At 44.2% G+C, this 23,383-nt stretch overlaps 1 protein-coding gene across 8 annotated transcripts; it reads right to left on the bottom strand.

The window, feature by feature from the left end:
* Positions 1-532: 532 nt before the first annotated feature.
* TMPRSS2 (transmembrane serine protease 2) lies at positions 533-23,183 on the bottom strand. Of its 8 annotated transcripts, none has more exons than XM_086879518.1 (18): positions 22,883-23,183; positions 22,661-22,697; positions 22,421-22,565; positions 20,863-20,964; positions 15,774-15,930; positions 14,554-14,625; positions 12,940-13,138; positions 11,592-11,675; positions 10,201-10,320; positions 8,770-8,899; positions 8,284-8,394; positions 7,431-7,474; positions 6,607-6,781; positions 4,880-5,055; positions 3,863-3,958; positions 3,213-3,355; positions 2,434-2,586; positions 533-2,263 (listed from the first exon to the last, which is right to left on the bottom strand). In XM_086879518.1, exons 6-18 carry the CDS (start codon positions 14,566-14,568, stop codon positions 2,252-2,254), a joined length of 1,458 nt encoding a protein of 485 aa, XP_086735644.1. In that variant the 5' UTR covers positions 14,569-14,625; positions 15,774-15,930; positions 20,863-20,964; positions 22,421-22,565; positions 22,661-22,697; positions 22,883-23,183; the 3' UTR covers positions 533-2,251. The 8 variants fall into 8 exon arrangements, with proteins under 8 accessions (XP_086735644.1, XP_086735649.1, XP_086735650.1 ...); XM_086879523.1 differs by having other exon boundaries at positions 22,550-22,578; positions 22,883-23,181; XM_086879524.1 differs by lacking the exon at positions 20,863-20,964 and having other exon boundaries at positions 22,883-23,181.
* Positions 23,184-23,383: the final 200 nt, after the last annotated feature.

Raw genomic sequence — 23,383 nt, forward strand, 5'->3', positions numbered from 1 at the left:
CTCATACCTGTAACAACTCAACCTTTTAATTTCTGTTTTGAAGGTACTTTAAACTCCTTGGTTATTTCTCGGTATCCCCCCATCCCCCAAGGGGCATTTGATGCACAAATGCGATTGAAAACACACCCATCTCACACCTGGAGAGACAAGGACACATTGCTGCAGGCAGCAAGAGGCAGAATGACAAAATAGGGTGTGACTCCCTCAAGCCACTGCCTGCAGGCTAAACTTCCTTATTTAATTCAATTAACTCAGAGTCATTTCATCAGACACAGCCACCAAAGACACTCAGCATTCCTGGACATCTTGCTCTATTTTCCCTGGGTTTGTTCAAGGACCTGAAATATCAGAATTAAAATAATCTCTTGGCTCACCCTCTTGAGTTGCTTTTCTCCTTTTTTTGTTTGTTTGCTGTTGGTTTTGATTTTTTTAATTAGACACTCAAAGCACTTCGTACACTGAATCCAGCAACTGCTTAAAAAAAAAAAATAAATCCAGGTAAACAGATATAAAGCACGACTAAAGAAAAGTGTTTGTTAAAAAAAAAAAAAAAGAAAACAATTTATTTGGTGCAGTGTTTACATGTAAGATAATTGCATTTCAGTACCAAAAGAGAAAACAAGACTAGTGGAGTAATTTCATTCAATAAAGATTTATCCTTCTTAACAAAGTGACTTGATATGGCTTTTTGATCCTCTACCACGATCATAAATTATTTTCAAAACCCTCATTCAGGTGGCACTCGGATTGGAATTAACATTTTGCTAAAAACATTCAGGCAGACACGTAAAGGAGAGCTGTAAGGAATCAGAAGCCAAATTTAACAAATGAGGTAGTTCATCTCGTCCTGCAGAAACGCAGCTTTGTGTTTCCTTGTACAAAACATCCCGTCTGTGTGTGCAGCTCCAGGGGCAGCACAGCCTGCCTGCAAACATTTGCCCTTTGCCTTCAACAGCAGGGACAGCTCCAGAGTCACCTTCAATGTGCTCAGCCAGGGACCTCAGCACTGAGACTGCTCCTGCTGCAGCTCTGGGACATCCCTGCCCAAATCCCACATCCACAAAGTGCCCACTTTGGGTTCAGAGCAGCTTAAGGCAGAACAGCACTTTTTGTAAGGTCTGAGGCAGCCAGACTGCAAAGCCTGGCTTTGATTGACGGCTGTGTTGAGATCCTGAGGATTTTTAACTACCTGAATATACAGTATATATATATATTTATTTTATTTTCTGTGCCTGGACTGTAGTGCATGAAAAGTTCCCTTCATATATATCTCTCACCCTCTACTCTCCTGAGACCCCACCTGGAATCCTGCATCCAGCTCTGGGATCTCCAGCATGGACCCCTTGGAGCGAGTCCAGAGCCACAAAGGAGCTCCAAGGGCTGGAGCAACTCTGCTATGGAGACAGGCTGAGAGAGCTGGGCTTGTTCAGCCTGGAGAAGGCTCTGGGGAAACCTCAGCACCTTTTCCAGTCCCTAATGGGCCTACAAGAGAGCTGGAGAGGGACTTTGGACAAGGACATGGAGTGAAAGGACAGGGGGCAGTGACATCAGACTGAAAGAGGGCACATTTACATTAGATTTTAGGAAGAAGTTCTTCCCTGTGAGGATAGTGAGGCACTGAACAGGTTGCCCAGGGAAGCTGAGGATGGTCCATCCCTGGAAGTGTTTAATGCCAGGCTGGATGGGGCTCTGAGCAACCTGGGATACTGGGAGGTGTCCCTGCCCATGGCAGAGGGGTTGGAACTGGATGATCCTTAAGGTCCCTTCCAACCCAAACCATTTTGTAATTCTATACTAAAAAAAACATTCATTTCCTTTTAAATTGCCAACCAGCAGCTCGGAGATTCAACATTCACATTGCTTAACATTTAATTTAAAAACTACTAAACCAACTGTCTCAGCATCCTGCTAGGAAAATCTGAAATTAAATCGTGATTTAAATTGTCATTATAAGCCTGATCATCAAGCAAAAGTTACTCAACAAAAGAGAGAAATTTCAGGAAGCAGTTCACAGAATGACTCTGCCAGGCACCACAAGGAGAGGAAAGGTGCTCACTGTGATAATCCTTCACTGATTAAGATCCGTCACTGTAGCCAGCACAGAACCAAGTGTGCAATCCTTCATGTTACTTTTAAAAAGAAAAATCAAAGAGGAGAGATGAAATCAACCACAGAGTGAATAAATATCCCAGGCTCCCATGGCTTCATTAATTCTTGTCCTCAGGAACATCGATGGGCAAGGAGAGTGTTGTCATCTGTTTGCCTGTTTTAAAGACAAAACAAAACAGAAAACAAAGGTTCAGGTTCTGTTTTAACAATCACTTGGATGTTTCCCAACACAACAGCTTTGTTACCATGCAAGTCACATTTATTAAGGCCCCACACTTCAGGATGTGGGGCCTTAAAATTTATGAAAAACCCCAAATATTTTACCTGCATATTTTTATAAATCCAGTCTGTAAACACAGTCATGTTCCCGTAGACTCCAGGTTTGTTGGGAGTGGCACAGCCAGTGCCCCAGCTGGTATCTCCAACCAGCCACCACACCGAGTGGTGGTGGGTCACCAGAGGACCTCCACTGTCACCCTGCATGGCACACAAACACCTTGTCAGTGACACAGCAGCCAGGAAAAACCCGACCCATTTCACTCCAGGAACACAGCTTCAGGCCCAATATAAACCTGCCTGCCATTTAGGGAGTCACTAAAACAAGATATGCTGGCAATTCTGGTGTTAAATGATGTCTGCTTCCAATAGGGATGAAAATAATTTGCCCAGAGCCCTCCGAGTAAGATTGGCATTATTGACTGTCTTGTTTACAAGCACAATGCTGTGGTTAATAATACAATAATGATAATAATGCTGTGGTTATGAGGAGCATTTGATCACTTTCAGGTACCAGGTAACAAACCATCCTTGAAGCATTAAAAAGAAGCCTCACCCTCCTTGGGAATTCAGTGAGAACTCAGCACTGGCAGCAATTCAGACAATGAAACAAAAGCTCTCCTCTTTAAAGGGATGCACCACCAAAGGAACCAGAAGCCCAACCAGATGTAATGCAAATTTTTAATTTTGGGGGGGCACAGAATTTATTTGAGATAGATAGATGAGATTAAATTAGATTAGATAGATACATACATACATACATAGCCAGCCTACTAGCAAGGCCACAAAAATAATCAGATTATTAGCTATTAATTAGGAATAATTACCTGACAGGAATCAATTCCCCCTGCTAGGTCTCCAGCACAGATCATTGTAGGCAGAATCATGCCATTGTAGATATAAACAGAATTACACCTCGAACGTTCTATTAAGGGCACCGCAACGAAATTCAAGTTATTTGATGTTTTACCTGGGATTTAAATATGCACAAACATGCAAAGACAAAGTCAGAATAAGCATCACGTTACTTAAACTTCCTAGAAGCAGTAGGATGGAAATTTTAGATTTAAGAAGAGGTCAATAGGACTTCTCCCAGTGCCTTTATTTACAAATAAAACCCCTTTCCTCCCTCTCCTTTTTCCAGTCTTGCAAATTTTCTTGCACCATTCTACTTCAGCCTGAGGTGGTGGAAAGGAGCAGCTCCTGCCAGCAGGGGCAGAGAATTATCTCCTGGTTGGGAATTTCTGGCCCTCAGTACTGATCTGAGGGTCCTTTGCAGTCTGCTGAATGCAACACATCACAGCTTGCTTTGAGACAGAATGCCCTGGGTAAATATTGGAGGCTGCAAAATGGGTGAAAAAATAGTGTATGAACAGATCTAATTCAAACTGCCCCATCAGCCCATGCAAAAATATTCACAGGATGAAGAGGACTAGTTTATGGAAAAAAATCAAAATATTCCAGAAGTACTTTTTACCTCCTTGGTACTCTGCTCCCCATCCTGATATCCAGCACTGCTGGTTAGGCTGGAACATCATTCCTGGATTGGGCAGACAAACTGGCCTCACAGTTTCTGCAAAACAAACAGAATAACCAATGTCCAGGCAGAAAGCAAAATAAATTTAAACACATCATGCATTTCCTCTGTACTCTACATTCCTTGCAGGCAGATAATGCAGGAGGCAGCAGAAAGTTTCCCAGCTGCCCTTTCCCTGAGGGGTACCTGATCTTCACCTCAAATCTGCCTGATCTTCACCTCAAAATGAGGAACAAACAGGTAATGGTTCTACCTTAATTCATCAGGTTAAATAGAACAATTAACACCAGCTCCTCTGAGCAGCGGAAGACAAAGAAAAAATTCTGAAAACTACAGCTCTGCATTCTCTTTGCAAAACTCTGCTGAAAATAATCACAAGACAAGCAGGATTCAGTACTGTTATACACAAGAAGTGTGCAGCACCAGAACAGACAATCTCCCTGCTCTCAGCAGCAGAAAATCCCTTTCAGATTACTCCTGGTAGCTTTAAACTGATGCACTGAAACACAAAGGGCCTGTACACAAAAAGCACTTCAAGTTTAAATAATGGCTTGTTCTCTATTTTGCACTGATTGCTTACAAACAACCTACATCTGCTTTCATGAAAGGAACTTCTTGTAATGCTGAGTTTGGAAGGGTTTTTTGACCATCATTTGACCTGACTTGAGTTGGGATTTAATCAGCTGCTCCACCACTGCACTTGTAGATGTCTGCACATACAGCAGTGGCTAAACTGTAGAGCATTCTGAGATAAAAGTACCTACCCATGCAATAGATTTAAATAAATCCTGCTTAGGAAATCAGATGCTGTGCCCTCTGTCTCTATACCCTGTCTCTAGGGTCATTTTGTGTTCTTCCAGTAAGTCTCTACAAGAATTGCTTGATGAAATTCAGAAGTTTTAAAAGGTGTGCTCACTGCCCACTGGATTTTTCCCTTAAGAAGAACAGAATACCTACCAGTAAAACTCAGTGGTGTCTCCAGCTTCATAAGGGCAACATCGTTGTCTTTAGAGTCTGTGTCATAATCTGGATGAGAAATTATCTGTTGCACTCTGTATCCACTTCTAAAGAGCATCTCATCCTGATTCAGAATGCCAGCATAAACCCTCCAGCTCTGTGGGTCAGAAAATCGCCTACAGAACAAAGAAAAAGCATGAAGGATTTCTTCTCTGGTGTCAAGACAGAGATTAGGACCTGCAAAAAATTGTCTTCAGGAGCTGTAGTCAAATATTTGTGTGGCCAAAAACGCACATGCATCTGACTACTATTTTTGAAGAATAAGACAAACAAATTGCCAGACATGTAACTTGAGGAAAGCTTGGCTAGAGTTTCAATAATGTATCAAAAAAATCTTTGCAGTGGGTTAAGTATCACTGTCCATCCCCTTAATCACTCAGCACAACAAATTAAGTCTGAGACTGCGACACTGAAGCCCTTTGATTTCCATGACTGAGGGATCAGGCAGGTAATTCTGAAGTCTCACATGTCAGTGGTATCAGCAGAAGCCAGAATTAGTAAAAACATGATCTGGTGAAAGAATTTCACTATCTTGAAAATGCCAGGGGTTTTTTGGGTTTTTTTTAGGCTGGTTTTGAGTCTTTTTTTTTTTTTTTTTTTTTTTTTTTTTTTATTAAGCACACTTGCTAGGTGTTACTTAAGCAGCCTCTTGTGCTCCAGCACAGTTTGCAAAAGCTTAACAGAAAACCTGCCACAAGTGTTCAAACTCCCTCCATGAGAAGCACCAAGGCAGTAGTGCCTGCAAGTCACCCCAGCTCCAAAAAAAACCCCAGATCAGGCTGAAAACCAGGTTTGTGCCAGCTGCAGCTTGGTTCCCATTCCCAAAGCTTCTGCACACTACAGGGCTCAAATCCAGACAACAAAGGAGGGATAAGATCTCCAGGCAGAAATCAACACTTGCATTCCTTTCTCAAGGTTAAGGACAAATATTCTTCCTTGCCTTAGTCTCAAACTGTGATCCAGCCAACCAACATTTAAAAATGTTTTTGCTTTGTGGGTTTTCCCTCCAACAGAAGCAGCCACCTTTTAAACAAATTCTGCCCTTTCTGAGGGTACCACAGAACCCTCAACTCTCTTTTATAGGTTAAAAATGTACAAAGCACCAGCTATTTTTCTTGTTGATGGCTACATAAAGTGCTCCTTGGATAGATATAAATCTGTATTTAATACTGACTTGGACTTTACTACCCTGTGGCAAGAAGATATGAAGAAATAAATGGCACAGGCATCTTTAAATTGATCATATCTACAGCAGTGTGATATTTGAGAATTTGGAGGCAGGGGTTGAATTTCCTTTGGGTTTTCTCACAGTGTAATTCAACATCTTCATGAAAACATTGTACTGGCTGGCATTAAATTTGGTGCCTTGAGTTTACATCTTAAGTTGGGTGGGTATCTGTGCTCAACATCACCCATTTCATTTTGCAAATGAGACAAAATATAAAATATAAAATAAGGCTTCTTGTAGAAAGCAGACAGATGAGCTGCAGCCAGCCTCCCCCAGAATCTTCCCTTAATACTTCAAATTTCCCTCACGGACAAAATACTGCACCGAGCACCTGCACGTCAGGTGGGGGGGAGGAATCCAGTTTGAAAGGAGAGAATTGAATAAAATTTCTGCATTTCAGCTTGAAGAAAGGCAGAGAGCCATGGAGAGAGGGGCTCACCCTTCCACACAGTGTGCTGCTGTGACAATCCAGTGGCGGGTGATGATGGAGCCCCCGCAGACGTGGGTGCCCTGCACGTGCAGGCTGACCTGCCACGGCCACTGCCCCAGCACGGCCCCGCTGCCACCCACGATCCTGTTCATGATGCTCACGCTCTTGCTGGACAGGCCACACTCTGAAAGGTCAGTCACACACACAGAGGTTTATCAGAGAGTCAGCTGGGAGGTGGATTCTGCAACTCAGGCTTCCCTGGCAGAGAGAGGGGTGCACACACCGTGTCTGACCTGTTGGATGCACCACAGCTCAGAGCCCTGCCCTGACACCAAATCCCAGATCTGCCACTGCCCAGACCCCCGTTAAATTGCAAACCCCAGCTGGCAGCAGCTGCTGCCCTCGGTTCACCATAAACTCTTCACTCCTTTCAGGAATCTCTGGCAATTCAGACAGCTCTGTGCTGTGCAGCAGCAGCCAGGACACTGCTCAGGACAGGGATCACCACCAAGAAGGCACTGCCCACCCGATTGCTGAATCTTGGAGAGCAAATGTGCCACAGACATCCCAACACAGCTGCTGGGGACAGATATGGAGCTTCACCACAAGTCTTTTAAAGGAACTGGTGGCAGCAAAGACAAAAGCAACCGGGGATCCACTGTCGTCCTTGTCTCCTCTCCCACCCTGCTCCTAAAACTGCATTATTTGGGAACCAGAGATAAATCATTTGCCCATGCAAAAAGTGCAGTTAATGCCACAGGTCCAAAAGGATTTGCCAACCAGAGCATTTCAAAGCCCAGAGAAGCAGAAGTTTGAAAAAGCCAGTGAGTTACCTATGCAGCGCAGAGAAACCACTTTTCCTGAGGCACAGGAACCACTGCAGGAGAAATAAAATAACCAAGCATGATCTTAGGCACTCAGTGAAGGAAATGGTGAGCAAAGTCCACCCTCCAGCTGCTTTCTATCCTTTCCAGCTATATGCCCTGCCCTCAGCCTCATCTTCCTGTGGAGGGTTCCCTCCTTTCTTCACTTTCTCCAGCTACCGTCAACCATCAGCCTCCCCCATGCCTTGCATCCACCAAAACTGTCCTGTGGGAGACTGCAGACACAAAAGGTGTGCAAGCCTATTGAGAAGCAAGATGAAGAACAGCTTGAGAGAAAGTTGAGCTGATTTAGGAAGTCACTGCAGAAGAATTAAACAAGGGAGCTTGCAGGCACAGCAGCCTACAGGTTTTGAAAATGGACACTTCAGAGTTGTTTAATGATAATAAAAATGATGCTTTCCACAGAGAAGATCCATGTTTGCATGCTGTGTGTCCATGTGACACAAAAAAAGGCTGTGCCAGCTGCTGTGAATGTGTTGCAGCTTGTAGCTCCTGTCGCCATACACAAACTCCTGCTGATGGTCAGAGGGCATTAGAAAAATACCTTTAACATGGCAACATTCTACACAGCACAGAATGTGGGACAATTTCTTTTTAGCAGAGGACAGGGAGGAGTGAAAAATGGTTTTTAAAAGAGGGAAGAACAGTTGCTGCAACCAGATTAAAAATAAAGTCTCTTTCCCTCCAACAATCCCCACTGGAAGATGCACACTTGCATTATGCTGCAGGAGAAGCTACAGCTCTTACAGCATCTGGAGAGACCCTGGATGAAAGGAGAGAGGCTTTTATTAAAGAAAGATACCTGCTGTACAGCTTTTTGTACAAGTCTATATTCCCAGCACTTGTGTTCAGCTTCATGTAGCTCTTAAAGCTGACTTCAGGCACTACCCCTTGACTGTGGAAATACGTATCCCTGCAAAACAGAAAGCCCACTATGAAACCCAGTAGTGGTTTCAGATTTCAAACAAGTGATAACAATGAGCTGTGCCAAGCCAGAGCTCCTGGCATGACACTAGAAATATTTGTTTTTGTTTTCACCTGAATGCAGCCCAGCCAGAGCCTCAGATTCTTGAAACATCTGTCAAGTTCCACTTCCCACCAGCCACTAGGTTAAAATAATATTTCCATCTGATATGCATGCACCTCGTGGAACAGGGCAAGAGGAAGAGTACAACTTCTCTTTTTGCCAGTACAATTTCACAGCAAAGTCTCAGCCACGTGAAAAATGGCAAGAGGGAAATTTTAACCTTTCTGTGTCTGAGCAAAGGCTGACAGAGTTTGGACTTACACGCTGTAGCCCATGTCTTTGCATGCAATCTTCCCATAATCATCATTCCAGCCATCTTGGCAAACAGGATACCAGGATTTGCTGACAGGTGAATAAACTTCCAGGATAAAATTTGGTCCAAAAAGTCTAACTGCCAGAAAAGGAAGAAAGGGAAAAAGAAAAAAGAAAAAAGAAACTAAGAACACCACATGCTATTATTACTGCTTTCTCTGCTTGGGAGAAATTATTATTACCCATAATATCCACTTCATGTATGAACTGATGTTAATTTAATGCTCCCTTCTACTCAAAGTCTGAGTAAATATCCAGCAGGCAGGAATATGGAAATGACTGACTTCTTTTCACGTAAGGCAATCTCAAAGAACTACCAGTTTCAAAATGCAAAGGTACAAGATAGGGCTCATCCTTTCATTCAGCTTTTATACTCAAAATTCTCTTTTATATTCTACCACTAAGATTGCAATAATGAAAATTTTCTGATCTTTTCTTTATGCAACCATATATTTCTTAATCACATACTGTCTATAAATAAAATATGATCTATTGAAAAATACTTTCTATTATCTCTTAATACACCAAATTTCTTCAGAGGAGCCCTTTGCAGAGCAAGAATGTAACCAGGAGCAATTAGCTCTGGCATTCCACCTCCCATTATGTATTTGCTTGCACAAGAATTTAATAAAAAATAGTTGAAGCAAAAGAACTGATTGAAACAGGCTTCTCCAAGAACCCATTATTCAACCAAATGGAGTGGAACAGCTATGAGTAAATGATAGCCCTGCATGAGAATCCAAGTTTACAGAGGGAATTCAAAGCACTGCTGGAGTTTTCCAGTGTGGCACTGGCACGACACAAGATGCCAAACCTCTGGAATGGGCAAATCAATGTTTCCACCTTCTACCTTCAGCTCTGCACTGAAGCTTCTTCCCTTGGCATCTTTTCAGTTCAAAGCAATGGTTAGGCCAAGCTTTCTTACACAAATGAGTTGGGAAGTAGTTGAAGAACGAAGGGGGAAGAATGAGGAGTGCAAAATACATGGAAAAAGACAAGCCTGACTGAAGACCACCAGCTTTGTATTTTCACCTGAAGCTTACTGAGAAGTCACCACTGACTGCTCCATCCAGAGACAATGCTAGATTCAGTTCTGCACAAATCCCACCCAAATTAAAAGGTGATATTTAAAAAACTGACTCAAAGTCAAGGCAGCTCAAACCCTTGAGCCAAGCGTTTTATTTCAGCTTTTCAATCGGGAAACAAACTGAACATCTATACATAGCACACATCCTAAACCATTTTAAAAAACAGACTTCAGGCTAAGACAGCCTCGTTGCAACTTAGGCAAGCTCTGCACAAGGCAATCTGCTCCCAGCTGACCATCATCCTGCAGCTGCTGCAGGTTTTTCCCCCCCAGCCCAGGCTGGTGTCACTCACCACAGCGCATCTCGTCCTCCCCGTTGGGGCAGTCGCTCACTCCATCACACCACTGGGAGGGGGACATGCACACCCCTGAGGAGCCACACTCGATCAGGGAGCTGAGACAGTGATTCTCTACTGCAGGGAGACAAACACAGCCAGGAGGCTGCACATCAGCCCAGCTCTCAAAGAGTTTCCCACTTGGATGGAGCAAACCGCTGGAAGCGGCTCTTACAGCGGGGGGTGGGAGGGAGCCCAGCCTGCCACAGCAGGAGATGGATTGCTCTGTCCTTTGAATCGCTTGTCAGATCAAGTCTCTGATGCAGCTGATTGGATTTTGGCCACTGGCCTCCCCTGAATAATCAGGCACCGTGAAGTTGTCAGAAAGGAGTCAGCTTTGCACTGGCAAAGCGTTAACACGTGTTAAAGGAGGAAGAGAGTGAACGCCTCGATTACGTACTTCTGCTCTCATTTAAAACAAGATTACAGTCACCCTGCTTAAATCAAAATGAGTCAAAAAAATCATTCATAGGGTCATTCTAATAGTTCTAAATTAACTCTCTTAAAATCATAGTATAGTTTGGAAGGGGTCTTTGAACATCATTTTAGTCAAACCCAAATGCAATGAGCTGGGACATCTTCCATTAAATCTCTCTTCCTCTTTTCCTGAGCAGAACAGAAAGGAGAGGCTCCTAAAATCAGCAAATTCTTATTTTCCTGCTCTTTTAGCAAAGCAGCTTTCATTGAAAGGGAAATTCAAGACAAACTTCACCTGAGCTGAACAGAACTGGTCCAGCCCAGCTTCAGATCTCAGCCACCCCAGCTGGGGAGGATTTCCAAGGCAAACATCCACGGTACAACTCAGAGTGCTGAGACAGGCTGGGCTCATGAAATGTTTACACAAAAGCCCCACAGAAAGAAATAAATGGATGTAAATGACTTCTGCTCCAAGAGAGATCCCACTTTAGCAAAACAAAACACATCTTGACCATTTACAGTCTTGCAGTTAAGTTTTACACACTTACTGCAAACTCCTCCCTTCACCTGAAATTAAGTGAAGCTCAAATTTGGAAAGAAATAGCAGCATTAAAATTAAAAAGAAAGAAAGAAAGAAAGAAAGAATGAAATAAAAAAAGAAGGAAAGAAAGAAAACAAAACAAAAAACATCCCCAAAAAAAAAAAAACCTGAAATAAACAAAACACTAACACCTAAACCCACAAAGAAAATTGAGCCATTAAGAAGCAATATTAGTTCATCTCTTAGGAGAAAAGGAACAAAGACTTCTTTGTCCTTAATTCAGCATAAAGCATAAAATGAGAATGAGATATTTCTAAACTTGAAAATCTTAATACATTAAAATTAAATAAATAAATCAAAATTAAAAAAAAAAAACAACAAAACAACTTACCAAAATACCAGATGAAGAAAGCAGCAATTGCACAACAAATGACTATTAATATAGATAATAATATGATTATGGTTTTCCTTAGACCTGAAATGAAAGCAAGGAGGAAAAGAGAAATTAGGTCCACGAGTAAAGTAATTTTCATCCACCAGCATTATTTTATTTGACATTGAAACCAGTTGTTTTTAGCCAGACTTTTCTCCATTCCACCATCCTTCCCCCCCAAGCACCCAGCTGCACCAGCACCCCAGCCAGCTGTCCCTTCTCCATCCACAAGGGAGCTGCTCCTTCCATGCACGACTTGGAAGGGAAGGTATCTTTCCCTTGGTACCTTTCTCCAGGAGAAATCCCTCTAGAACTTACTGGCTGAACAGCTTCTCCTGGAAAAATCCCCCAGAACTTACTGACTGCACAGTTTCTCCTGAAGAAATCCCTCTAGAACTTACTGTCTGCACAGGTTATCCTGGAAATCCCCCCAGAACTTACTGGCTGCACAGGTTCTCCTGAAGAAATCCCCAGAACTTATTTTCTGCACAGGTTCTCCTGGAGAAATCACCCCAGAACTTACTGGCTGCACAGGTTCTCCTGGAAATCCCCCCAGAATTTACTGGCTGCACAGGTTCCCCTGGAGAAATCCCTCCAGAACTTACTGGCTGCACAGGTTCTCCAGGAGAAATCCCCCCAGAACTTACTGACTGCACAGGTTCTCCTGGAGAAATCACCCCAGAACTTATTTTCTGCACAGGTTCTCCTGGAGAAATCACCCCAGAACTTACTGACTGCACAGGTTCCCCTGGAGAAATCCCCAGAACTTACTGACTGCACAGGTTCTCCTGGAGAAATCACCCCACAACTTACTGACTGCACAGGTTCTCCTGGAGAAATCACCCCACAACTTACTGACTGCACAGGTTCTCCTGGAGAAATCCCCCCAGAACTTATTTTCTGCACAGGTTCTCCTGAAGAAATCACCCCAGAACTTACTGGCTGCACAGGTTATCCTGGAAATCCCTCCAGAACTTACTGACTGCACAGGTTCTCCAGGAGAAATCACCCCAGAACTTACTGGCTGCACAGGTTCCCCTGGAGAAATCCCCCCAGAATTTACTGGCTGCACAGGTTTTCCTGGAGAAATCACCCAGAACTTACTGGCTGCAAAGGTTCCAGTGGTGAAATCCCCCCAGAACTTACTGTCTGCACAGCTTCTCCTGGAGAAATCACCCCAGAACTGTCTGCACAGGTTCCCCTGGAGAAATCACCCCAGAACTTACTGTCTGCACAGGTTCCCCTGGAGAAATCCCCAGAACTTACTGGCTGCACAGTTTCTCCTGGAGAAATCCCCAGAACTTACTGGCTGCACAGCTTCTCCTGGGTGGGTGTGCTACCGGCCTGCTGGACTGGTGGGTGGCAACCCTTGGGACGTAGCTTGGCACGGAGGGAGCGCTTGGAGAGAAGAGCTGTGGGTAAGGACTAGCACCTGCTGCCTGCCTGGCAGCGTAGATGGGCTCTGGCTGGAAGCCCCTGTTCTCGTAGTACGGCGGTGGTGGGCCCTGGGGGGTGGCATGGGGAGGAAGGAGACAGGAGAAGGTGAGGAACAAGGACAAACTGCAGAGCCCCACTCGGTAAAATACAACCCCTGCACACAGAGCGCTTACTGGTGACTCCACTTTGCACAGAGAAATTCACAGAACATGCCTAAAACCTCACATTTTGAATAATAAAAGTAACACGGAGCTGTGAGGCTGGAAAACCCCTGACAAGATCAGTTTCCTGATCCATAGCAACCCAGCCCAAGAAGGATCCCTGAGCCCAGCCCTCCCGAGATGTTTGCACAAGCACTTGCCCTGGGATGCCTGACAGGGTAGGAGTAAACAGCAAGGACAGCTGTGGGCAGCACCAGCACAGAAAGAAATGCTGACAAGTGACAGCCTTTGTCCAGGTCCAGGATTAATGCTTACTGCCCCATTTCATGCTGTGACAACACCAGGTACACCTAAGCTATTTCTGACACACACTGGCCTGCAACAGCTCATGGAATTTGTTATAGATACATTTTATATTGTTGGCTTTCACAAATATTGAAATGGATGTTATGTGTATAAGAATTAGAAATTTTGTTGTATTAATATAGTTTTCTTTATTTCTGTTATTGATGAAACTTAGAAATAGTTGTATAATACATATATGTTAGGCTATGGCATAGTATTAAAATAAAAACTGTTTTTGAGAAAAAAAAAATAGCTAGAGAACTCCTGCATTTCTAAACTCTTTTATTCAGATGAAGACAGCAGTGACCAGAACTCTGGGGGGGAGGAATTTATTGCATTTCTGGTATCAGAGAATGTAAATCTCAATAGTGCCAAGAAGATTGATCTATTGGGAAGGGGGCAAGAGAAAACTAAACAGAAGAACACCAAAGATCCTAAGAAGAATGTATGAATATGTATGAGAATTTATGGATATGTAGTAAGGTTCTGTTTTTAAGGGACAAGCCTTTGTTAGTGAGGTGTGCTCTCTTGGCTGAATGCAGAGACACCCAGCAGTATCTGTATATTTTACTTTATTTTTTTCTCCTAATTGTCGTTTTTATTAAACTTTTAAATTCTATAAAAATTATGTGAACCTCGTTTTTCACAAATATTTATCCTGGAAGAGCTTTAAGAACTAGTTGGAAGCCATTCTAACCTATCCCACCAAAACAAGCTTAAATAAATCAAAAGCATGTGCTCAAAAGCATAATTCTCCCCTGAAAGTATCTGAGCACTTGAAATGTTGATTAATTCCAGCCTCTTACACCTGCCTGACAACATCTTTTCCCCTTTTGGCCAACGAATATTCCATGTTTCAAAACGCTTGTTAATCAGGACATCACTCAATGGGCTGTTGCATATAAAGAAATAAAACCATATTAAAAGGAAAAAAAAAAAAACCAGAGAGGAATATTGTGAATATTTTGTTTACTTACTAGAGTAGAGGCCATTTTTTCCTTTGTCAACAGTACAGAAACAATTCAAGTTTCAGGGGGTAAAGTGTGAACCTATACAAACAAACAAAACAGAAAACAATCCCAACTGGAGGCTTTGTCCAGCTCTCTTGTCAGTTTTCCCTTTGGAAAAAGGCCAGATTTGCAGAGAGGGAAAATAAAACAAATTTTTTAAAAGAAGCCCCACCCCAAACCAAGCGGAAGCACTTGAAGAGAGGGTACAAATGAAGGTGCAGCATGAAATCAGATCTCAGCAGCCTCTCAATACAAGCCAGAGGATTATACAGTGGCAACTATTCATTAGCACGAGGGCAGCAAAAACTGAGAAGGTCAAGTCAGTGCTCACTCTCGCTGGCAGAACAAGAGCCAAAGAATATCCTGGCAGCGACCCACTGGGTGTCAGTGCCGTGTTCAGGTCCTCTTGCCTCTCTCAGCACTTACTCCTGTGTCACTCTGTGGTTTGTGACACAGAAACCAGCAAAGCATCAGGAAATACAAATTCAATAGCACAACTTGCAGCCCCCACCGGGCAAGGTTTTTTTCACTCTTACTCTCTGTTTTCTTGGCTGTGTGGTGTAGTTGTCCCAAAAACAGGGAGAGTAGCGTGGCAGGGGAGCTGTGCCACAATAATATGAAAGATTTGCAAACAAAGAGAGGGTAAAATCCTGCATCGAATGTTTCAAGCATCCAGCAGTTTATTTTAAAGTTAAACGTTAACGTTGAGCAAAACCACTGATTGCCACAGACACAAGAAATACAAAAAAGTTTTGCTGGTGCAGATCTAAAACAGGCATTTATACACCTCCACAAGCTTTCAAATAAATGCTGCTATCTACTGAGTCCTCTCATGTTGCTCTACAAGAAAAAAAGCCTAGAAAGTGCCTCAGTCCTGCACTTTTCTCTACCCTGCAGAGCAAAACCCTGCACATTGCAGTAAGGACACGGTATAATTCAGCCCAAAGTAGTAGGTTATTTTTTAGAACCTCCATCAAGGCATCACTTTGCCCAAAACTGAACTGCAAATGTCACTGAGGCAGATTCCAACATCTGCTTGGCACCTCAAGAGTGCCAGTTCTTGGTGACACTTCAGGAAGGCTGATGCTGGTGTTTGCTTTTCAGAGCTGGCAAAGAGGTGTAAATAAGGCACCACTGAACTTATTTGTGTGGCAGGCAGGTGAGAAAGGAGTCTTACTCATACTTACTGAAAGCCCATCAGACTGGTGACTAAGGCTCCAGGACTTCTGCTTTGATTTATGTCCCATCCATCCTTGCCCAGCTCTTCACAGGAGTTGGGAAGTTCGGCTCTGCCCAGACTTAGGGACAAATAAATCACAGGAGGATGTTTCTGTTCCTCCTTCTCTGAAAAGGAGAGGGGGATAAAAAGGGTTAGGAAGTTTAGTGATACCAGAGGGAAGTGGTGATTCTGAGGTAAGCCAACAGGTACTGTGACCAAAAAACTCCAAAAACTTTATTTACATTAGCATTTAAAAGGCTTTGCAAATTAACAGGGAAACTGTTCCTCCCTCTTTTTTGGGAGTTTCTGGGAGTAGTTCTGGTTTGCTTTTTCGTTTTTAAATGAACTGAAGAAAAAATATCTCTCTCGTTTAGCTGGTTTATCTACCATCACTCCCAATTCAGTTCTTGTTAATCTATTTCCTATCCAGCTTCTGATTTATAAGAGTTTCCCTGTTACAAAGTACAGGAACTCATAGGTAAATACAGACTGCCATATTACACATACACATTTTCCAGTCTTTTAAAACTACATGAAACCAAAACCACCGAACTCTCGTTGGTTTTGCAAATGTTTAAGGCAAAAATCGATCTGTAGCATCCAATAATGATACAATCTGGTTTTCCTAAGCACACATCACTCCCACACTTCGAAATGTTTTACAAACACATTAAGGGAACTGCAACAACTTCTCAGATAAGGAAGCTGGGTCATGGAGAACCAAACTGACCTGTCAAACATTCCCCCATCCCAACAGGTGAGAGCTAGAAGGGTCTGCTCTGCCTTAGCTCAGTCCAATGCTTTGGCCTCTAACTCACCTCACTCATCAGACAAATTTAAATGGACCATTTAAAAGTGTCATAAACCCGCTCTGATGATGCAGAGAAGTTCAGTGGGAATGTACAACTCTCCTTCCCTCTCTCTGCCCTCATTCCTCCTGATGTCTGCTGAGCTATTCTAGCGCTTTACTGGGTGCATCTGAAAAAAAACAAACTTCAGGAGTCCTCTAAAGGGAGCTGGAGATCTCAGACAAGGGAACTGGGAGGATGGAGCAGGCTTCAAGGTGTCACAGGGTACCAGAGGCCTGAGGGTTGGCTTGTTAACACCTTCCAGCAAAACTGCACCCAATAATGAAAGGGACCCATCAGTCCTACACAGTCAAGCCCCTAAATTTCAAAACCTCCAGTATGGATGGAGCAGAACCAGCATTTAGACCCCCAGCAATGCAGAAGCTCCAAAACTGAGTGTGTTTTTCTTTCAAAACTCAGGAATAAAGCCACTGTTTCTAATGACATGAGAGACAAAGAGTAAAAAGCCACCACTGAGACACAGTTCACTGAAAAATAAAGCAAAATGTGTTGCCTCACAGCTGCTACTTGAAGTATCTGAGCTTCTTTCATACACCTTAACATGTTAATGTTATATCATGGTTCATTAAGATTAAAGAAATGCATCACTATTTCCAGTAAATCTGTCCAAAATTAAAACAAAAAAGGAACACAGCCAAACAACAGTACAAAAAAAAATAAAAATATTAGATTAGTTCAAAGCAAATTCAATCCAACAGCTTTCTGGATATTTTATAAGTTTTTCTACAGATTTCTGCAAATCAGGTCTTTAAGTAAAAGTTGCAGCAGAGTTGGTCTGTACTTCATTTGATGACATCTTATTTATTCCAAAATGGACTTTCCAGACTCTCAGCCCTCCAAAGGCTCATCCTCCTCCCTGCCACAGGAACAGTCCCTCTGTGCCCTGGACAGGAAACACCAAGCACAGAGTTGTGCTGCTCAGCTGAACATGGTCCTCACCACCACGTGCTTCTACACCCCTCGCTGAATTTTGGTGAATTCTGGGCAAAAACAAGACTCTGCTTTTGCCCCATTACAACTCATGGCCCCCTCACAGCTCCTGTGTCCATTTCTGGCCAGGAGATCATCCCAAAAAGGCAACAGACAGAATGAAAAGCAAAGAAACCCTAAAGGTCTAAGCAGGATTTTGTCATGACACCAGACCTGCTGCCTTTTACCCTGGCTGTCCGTGCAAGAAATGACAGGATTTCCTCAGCACTCACCAACCTGTAATTGTTAATTGGCTTCCACAAGCTTTCACACAGAGATCCCCATAGGCTGTTTCCATGCCCAAGTCAATAGGATGGAATAAGTGCCCCCAGATATCCCAATTCAACACTGTGAATTCAACTGGCCAAGGAAACCAGAGTTCTATTGGCAACAGCTTGCTTCCTGCATTTACATATTGCTCTAGTACACGTTTTGTGCTGTTTCCTGAAACAGAAACAACATCAGCTGTTTGCTAAGCTCTGTGATAGCTATCAACAATTGAAAAAGAAACTCCAGAATAAAAAAAAAAAAAACAAACTAGTCACAGTTAGACCTACGTAAAAGCAACCACATGTAAACAGAAAGATCTAAGAGGACAGAACAGTCAAAAACCAAATGAATGAAGCTCACCCTCTAAAAGTAGGAAGCATAAAAGCATCCAGACATTCTACATGACCCTAACACACTGCATCACATCCAAATCATTCCCTGTATTGAGCAAACCAACAATCTCAACTCATTGAGATAGCAAAGGAGTAATTTCAGTGCAAAGCTCAACCATAAAGAAGGGCAAGCCAACCTGTTATGGCATTGATGACAGCAGAAAGGAAACATGATTTCATTTTTTTAAAATTTCCAACCATTTTATGACCATCTGGAAGTTTCAGCAACATAACCATGAGCACAATATAACCATGATATGATGGTGTGGAGGAAAGGTTAGTGGGGCAATAAAATAAAAGAAGGGGGAAAACAAGCAAAGAGGTTCCAGATTCATTTTTATGACCTTTTCACAGAGCAATTTCACAGGACAGTTCCTGCCTTGTCACCTGGACAAGAGGAAAGAAACATGATCAAGATTCCTGTTTAACAATCAGTAACAAAAATTATCATAACTTGCATATGAAGTATAGAAAGGTTAAAAATAATCCAGTTGTGAATGAAAAAGGAAAGGCGCTAAATAAGATTTTTTTCATCCCATTTCATTAACAAGATTTCCTTGACACTTCTTCAGGAGGTGGCACTGAATATTTTTATTGTGGTGGTTAAAAAAAGTGATTTTAATTTACTCCATTTGTCCTCTGGCAAGGATCAAAGACAAATTGACTGAATGTCCCAAAGTCATTAAAATCAGGGTCCTACAATGTCCTGGCCTTTCAACAAACCTTCTCAACAGAGGTGAGCTCTACTCAGCATGCCTGTGCAGTAAGGTAAGTAATACTTGTAATACATCACAAGTATTTCAGAGAACTCTGTGAGACTGTGCAAATATTTACATGAAAGGCAGCCACAAATAAAACCTAGTCCTTCTCACAGAACTAAGAAATAGTTCTGAAGCTATTCTAGATTAGCTCCTAAAATGCCATTATACTGTACAACTACTTATCAAGAGGTGTTAAAAAACAGTGCCTCTTGATAAGCACTATCAGCAGTATTCCCCAGACCAGGAAACCAAGATTAATTCTACTTTCACGTGCAAAATAAAGGAGACATTAAAAAATCTCTGAGTGTAGCATTTTAAAAAGTTATAGGATGCCATACTCATACTACAAACAATCGTTTATGATCATTATTATTGTTACTATTGTTATTATCATCTGTCTGGAAACAGACTGACTTCAGGCTCAGCCTTGTCACAAGTACATCACGTGCTTTGTTAGGAGCAGTGGGGTGAGGAAGGAGGCTGAAATGCTCTTTTTTTCCTTTTTTCTCATTTCACTGAGCGGATGGTGAGTGGCACAAGAGCCTTTCAGCCATTTCTGAAGCAGAAAGGACCAAGAGCCCAGAAGAACCAGAGGCTCTGGCGTGGTAAGAGATGGACCCATTGTTCAGGCAACAACTGCAAACCACAGCACCCACTCCCAGATCACAGGAGGAGCTGGAGGATGCAGCAACAGCCAGCTTGGCCCTTGGATTCTTACTTCCCCTACACTGCATCCCAGGTTCTGCCCTTGCCCTTCTTCCAAGGCATAAGCAAATAACTTTATGGCAGAAGATGTTTGCCAGTCATCTTCATATTTGATTGTTACCTTCTGGCTAAATTCAAGTGTCTGTCTACGTCACTGAAAGTCGCTGGCAATTAAATAAACCACTTAAAAACACTTGTTCACCATATTTGAGCTGCAAATTAATATGATACGAATAAGGTAGCACTAGGTACCCACACTGCAGGAAAATAAAGCCCAGCAACGTTAACAAACCAGATTTATTTAGATACCTGCCCAGGTCAGCGATTTTTAACCCGTGACCAACAGGTCCTGAGGAGCTGCAAACCACTTCTAAGGGGTCTATGGCAGAGAAGAGTGAAAAGCAAATCCTGCTGGCAGGAGGTTTGAATTCACTCCACGGGGAGGCTCGTGTTGCCAGGAAAGGTTTCAGGGTGCACACATCAAAGCTGTGGGGGAAGCAGTGCTGCAGAGCACAGGCACCACTGAGCCACCACCGTGGTGGCACTGCAGCTACTCAGGCTGGACCAGCCCTGGACTGGCACAGGAGGAAAAGCCCATATCTACAGGACTGGCAACTCCAAGACAAATATTTTGACCAGCATCCCAGAATAATGTGTTACTTTGTTATTCCATCAACATCCAGGAACGTAGTTCTGACTTATTTCCAATTTCAGGCTGGGCTACCCTGATAAATTTGCTCCAGGTTGGCTGTCCTATAAACCAGAATAAATTTTAACAGTTTTAAGAAGGAAAGGAAGACAAAAAGGCACATGATGTCCTGCTTTGACATCAACATTTATCTTAGCCCACCTGTCTTTTGGCTTTACATCTACACCTGTAGGTAAAAGCCACAACTTGCCATTTTCCCAGTACATTGATCTATGTCACACACAACATCCACCTCTTTCCCCACCTAATACTGCCCTAGATGGTGCAAATAATCCAAGCTGCTTCCTTTAGCTCTTTCTAAAGCACTGGAAACAGCAGTGTCACTTAGCTCAGGACAAAGGCTCAGTGTTGACAATTCTCCCTTAAATTCACAGACACCCACCCAGGAAGCTGAGGGTGAGATTGGAGGTCCAGGTAAGCAATGAACATAAAGCCACCAGCGAGGAGGTGTGGGCTGGAGTCACTTCAGAGCTTTGGCACTGAACTTTCAACAGTAGGGTTGAAAAAAAAAAAAGAGTTACTTTTCCAAAGTCACTTTGTCGAGCTGTGCCAACTTTCACCCGAAATCGGAGCTTTTGCTAAAGCCCAATGCATTAATACACACCGAAGAGTCCCCAGAACTAAACGTCGTTCTGATTTATTCTCTCTGCCCTCTCGGTGACCTTGAGGAAGTTGCCCAATCTTAACCTTCATCACCAGGGCAGGAGATGGACAAGCTCTACCTGGAGCGGTGCGGGACGGGCCGGCGCTGGCTGAGCCCTGCGCACCTTCTCGGACCTCGAGAGTGCCCATCATCATCATCATCCTCCTCCTCCTTTCCTCCTCCTCCTCCCTTCCTCCGTGTGCCTGTGGCTCCCGGCTATCCCATCCAGCTCCTTCCTCCCGTGCTCCCGGCTTCCCCATCCACCTCCTTCCTCCGGGTGCCTCTGGCTCCCGGCTATCCCATCCACCTCCTTCCCCCGGGTGCCTCTGGCTCCCGGCTTCCCTGACACCCCGGCCCGCGGGGAAGCGCAACTTTCCCGGGGCGCATCTCCCGCTGGAGAAAGCGGCTGCGGAGCGGGGGCACGGGGGAAGGCAGGGGAGCACGGGGGAAGGCAGGGGAGCACGGGGGAAGGCAGGGGGAAGGCAGGGGAGCACGGGGGAAGGCAGGGGAGCACGGGGGAAGCCGCGTCCCCTCTCGCTTTCCATCACCCGGCGCCTCCCAGCCTCGGGCCGGGGGTTCCCAGGCGCCGCCGCGGTCCCTCCTCATCCCCCCCGAGCCCAGCCCGAGTGGCTGGGTTAAATCCAAAGGCAGCCGGGACGGCGATTCCCCCCCGGCACGGCGCTTCCCGAGGCGGAGGGGCGGCGGGCGGGGAGAGCAGCGCTTACCTGGGGCTGCGGGAGCGGCTGGGAGGCGGCGGAGGGAGCCGGGAGCGGGCGGGGAGGAGCCACCGAGCGGGGCAGGGACAGGGACAGGGACAGGTGGCCGCAGGTGGATGCACCGCCCGGCCCCTTCCTCCCGCTGCGGGCGGGACCGGCACTGCCCCGAGCCCCCGGAGGGACACGGCTCCTTCCCTTCCCTTCCCTTCCCTTCCCTTCCCTTCCCTTCCTTTCCTTTCCCTTCCCTTCCTTTCCTTTCCTTTCCTTTCCTTTCCTTTCCTTTCCTTTCCTTTCCCTTCCCTTCCTTTCTCTTCCCTTCCCTTCCCTTCCCTTCCTTTCCCTTCCCTTCCTTCCCTTCCCTTCCCTTCCCAGCCGGGTGGAAGCGAAGGGAGCCCGGCAAGGGGGAGGCGGTGGCTGCGCCCCCCAGGCCCCCCGGGTTTGGCTTTCCCTGCTCCAGCCCAGCGTGCTGTGGCTGCGCCCCGTGTTTTGAACTCGCCCATGGGTCCCTGTTTTGGCCTCCCTTTCAGGGTGTTGCAGGCAAATAAGGACTCAACACTTCCCCGAACAGGGCAGGTCAGCACCTGATAAAGATTGCTCGTAAAATACCGGCCGGGGCAAATGACTTCCGTTTTCTTTGGACTTTTTTTAGGGTTATTTAATAACGGGGCATTCTGGAAAATTACTGCCGTCTCAATGGTCGCGTTACTTACGATGCTCTGGTGCCACCTGTAAAGGAGACCTAAAGTGAGAGAGGGTTCTTCTCCGCCAAAACAAAAAACAAACAATCAAAAAAATAAATAAAAAAAAAAAAATCTACTCACATCCCAAAACTTCAGAGCATTACTGGCAAAGTGAGTTCTGAAATGAAGAAATTCCACTTACTGTTAATAACAGCGGCAATATTGCTGCATGCTACCCTTAACATCTCTGGATGGGGACTGCAGATAAGGCAAAGTACACAAGTTTGGCATGTAAGTGTCTGGGGTTTGTTTATATTTCCTAATGCATATCAAGGAATTCGATCAAGCGCACCAAGATCGTACCTTTGGTATTTTTCCAGCTCCGTGGTTTTGTTCAGAGAGAACTGTGAATCTGCAGACCCCTTGGTACAAAAACATAAGGAGTGTTGTCTAAAACATCTTTCAACTTTATCTTGGGGTTTTTAAGCTGCACCATTTTGGGGGTTACTTCTGCTCCTGAGCACCCAAAATGAATCAGCGAGATTCGGTCATTTTCCAGTATGGATTCAATTAGAGGAATTTGATCTCAAATTTAATCTGAAATAAAAGGTTAAATCATCCCAGACACAAGGAAACCACTGAAGTGTCACCGTCTGTGGTTCTCTAACATGCCCACCTGTGTGGCTTTAATTCACAGCAATAGATGGCCTTCAGACCTTACAGATGTTTTCAATTTGAAGCAATTAGATTTCCCTGTTAAGTTTCCTTACCAAAATGGAGGAAAATAGCCCTGCTAATTGTTACTTGGCATCATGGCCACAAGAAAAAAAAAAAAAATCCCTCAAGATCTGTTCTACTAGAGAA

Source organism: Cyanistes caeruleus, chromosome 3 (assembly GCF_971803275.1).
Source record: "Cyanistes caeruleus chromosome 3, bCyaCae1.hap1.1, whole genome shotgun sequence".
NCBI lineage: Eukaryota > Metazoa > Chordata > Aves > Passeriformes > Paridae > Cyanistes > Cyanistes caeruleus.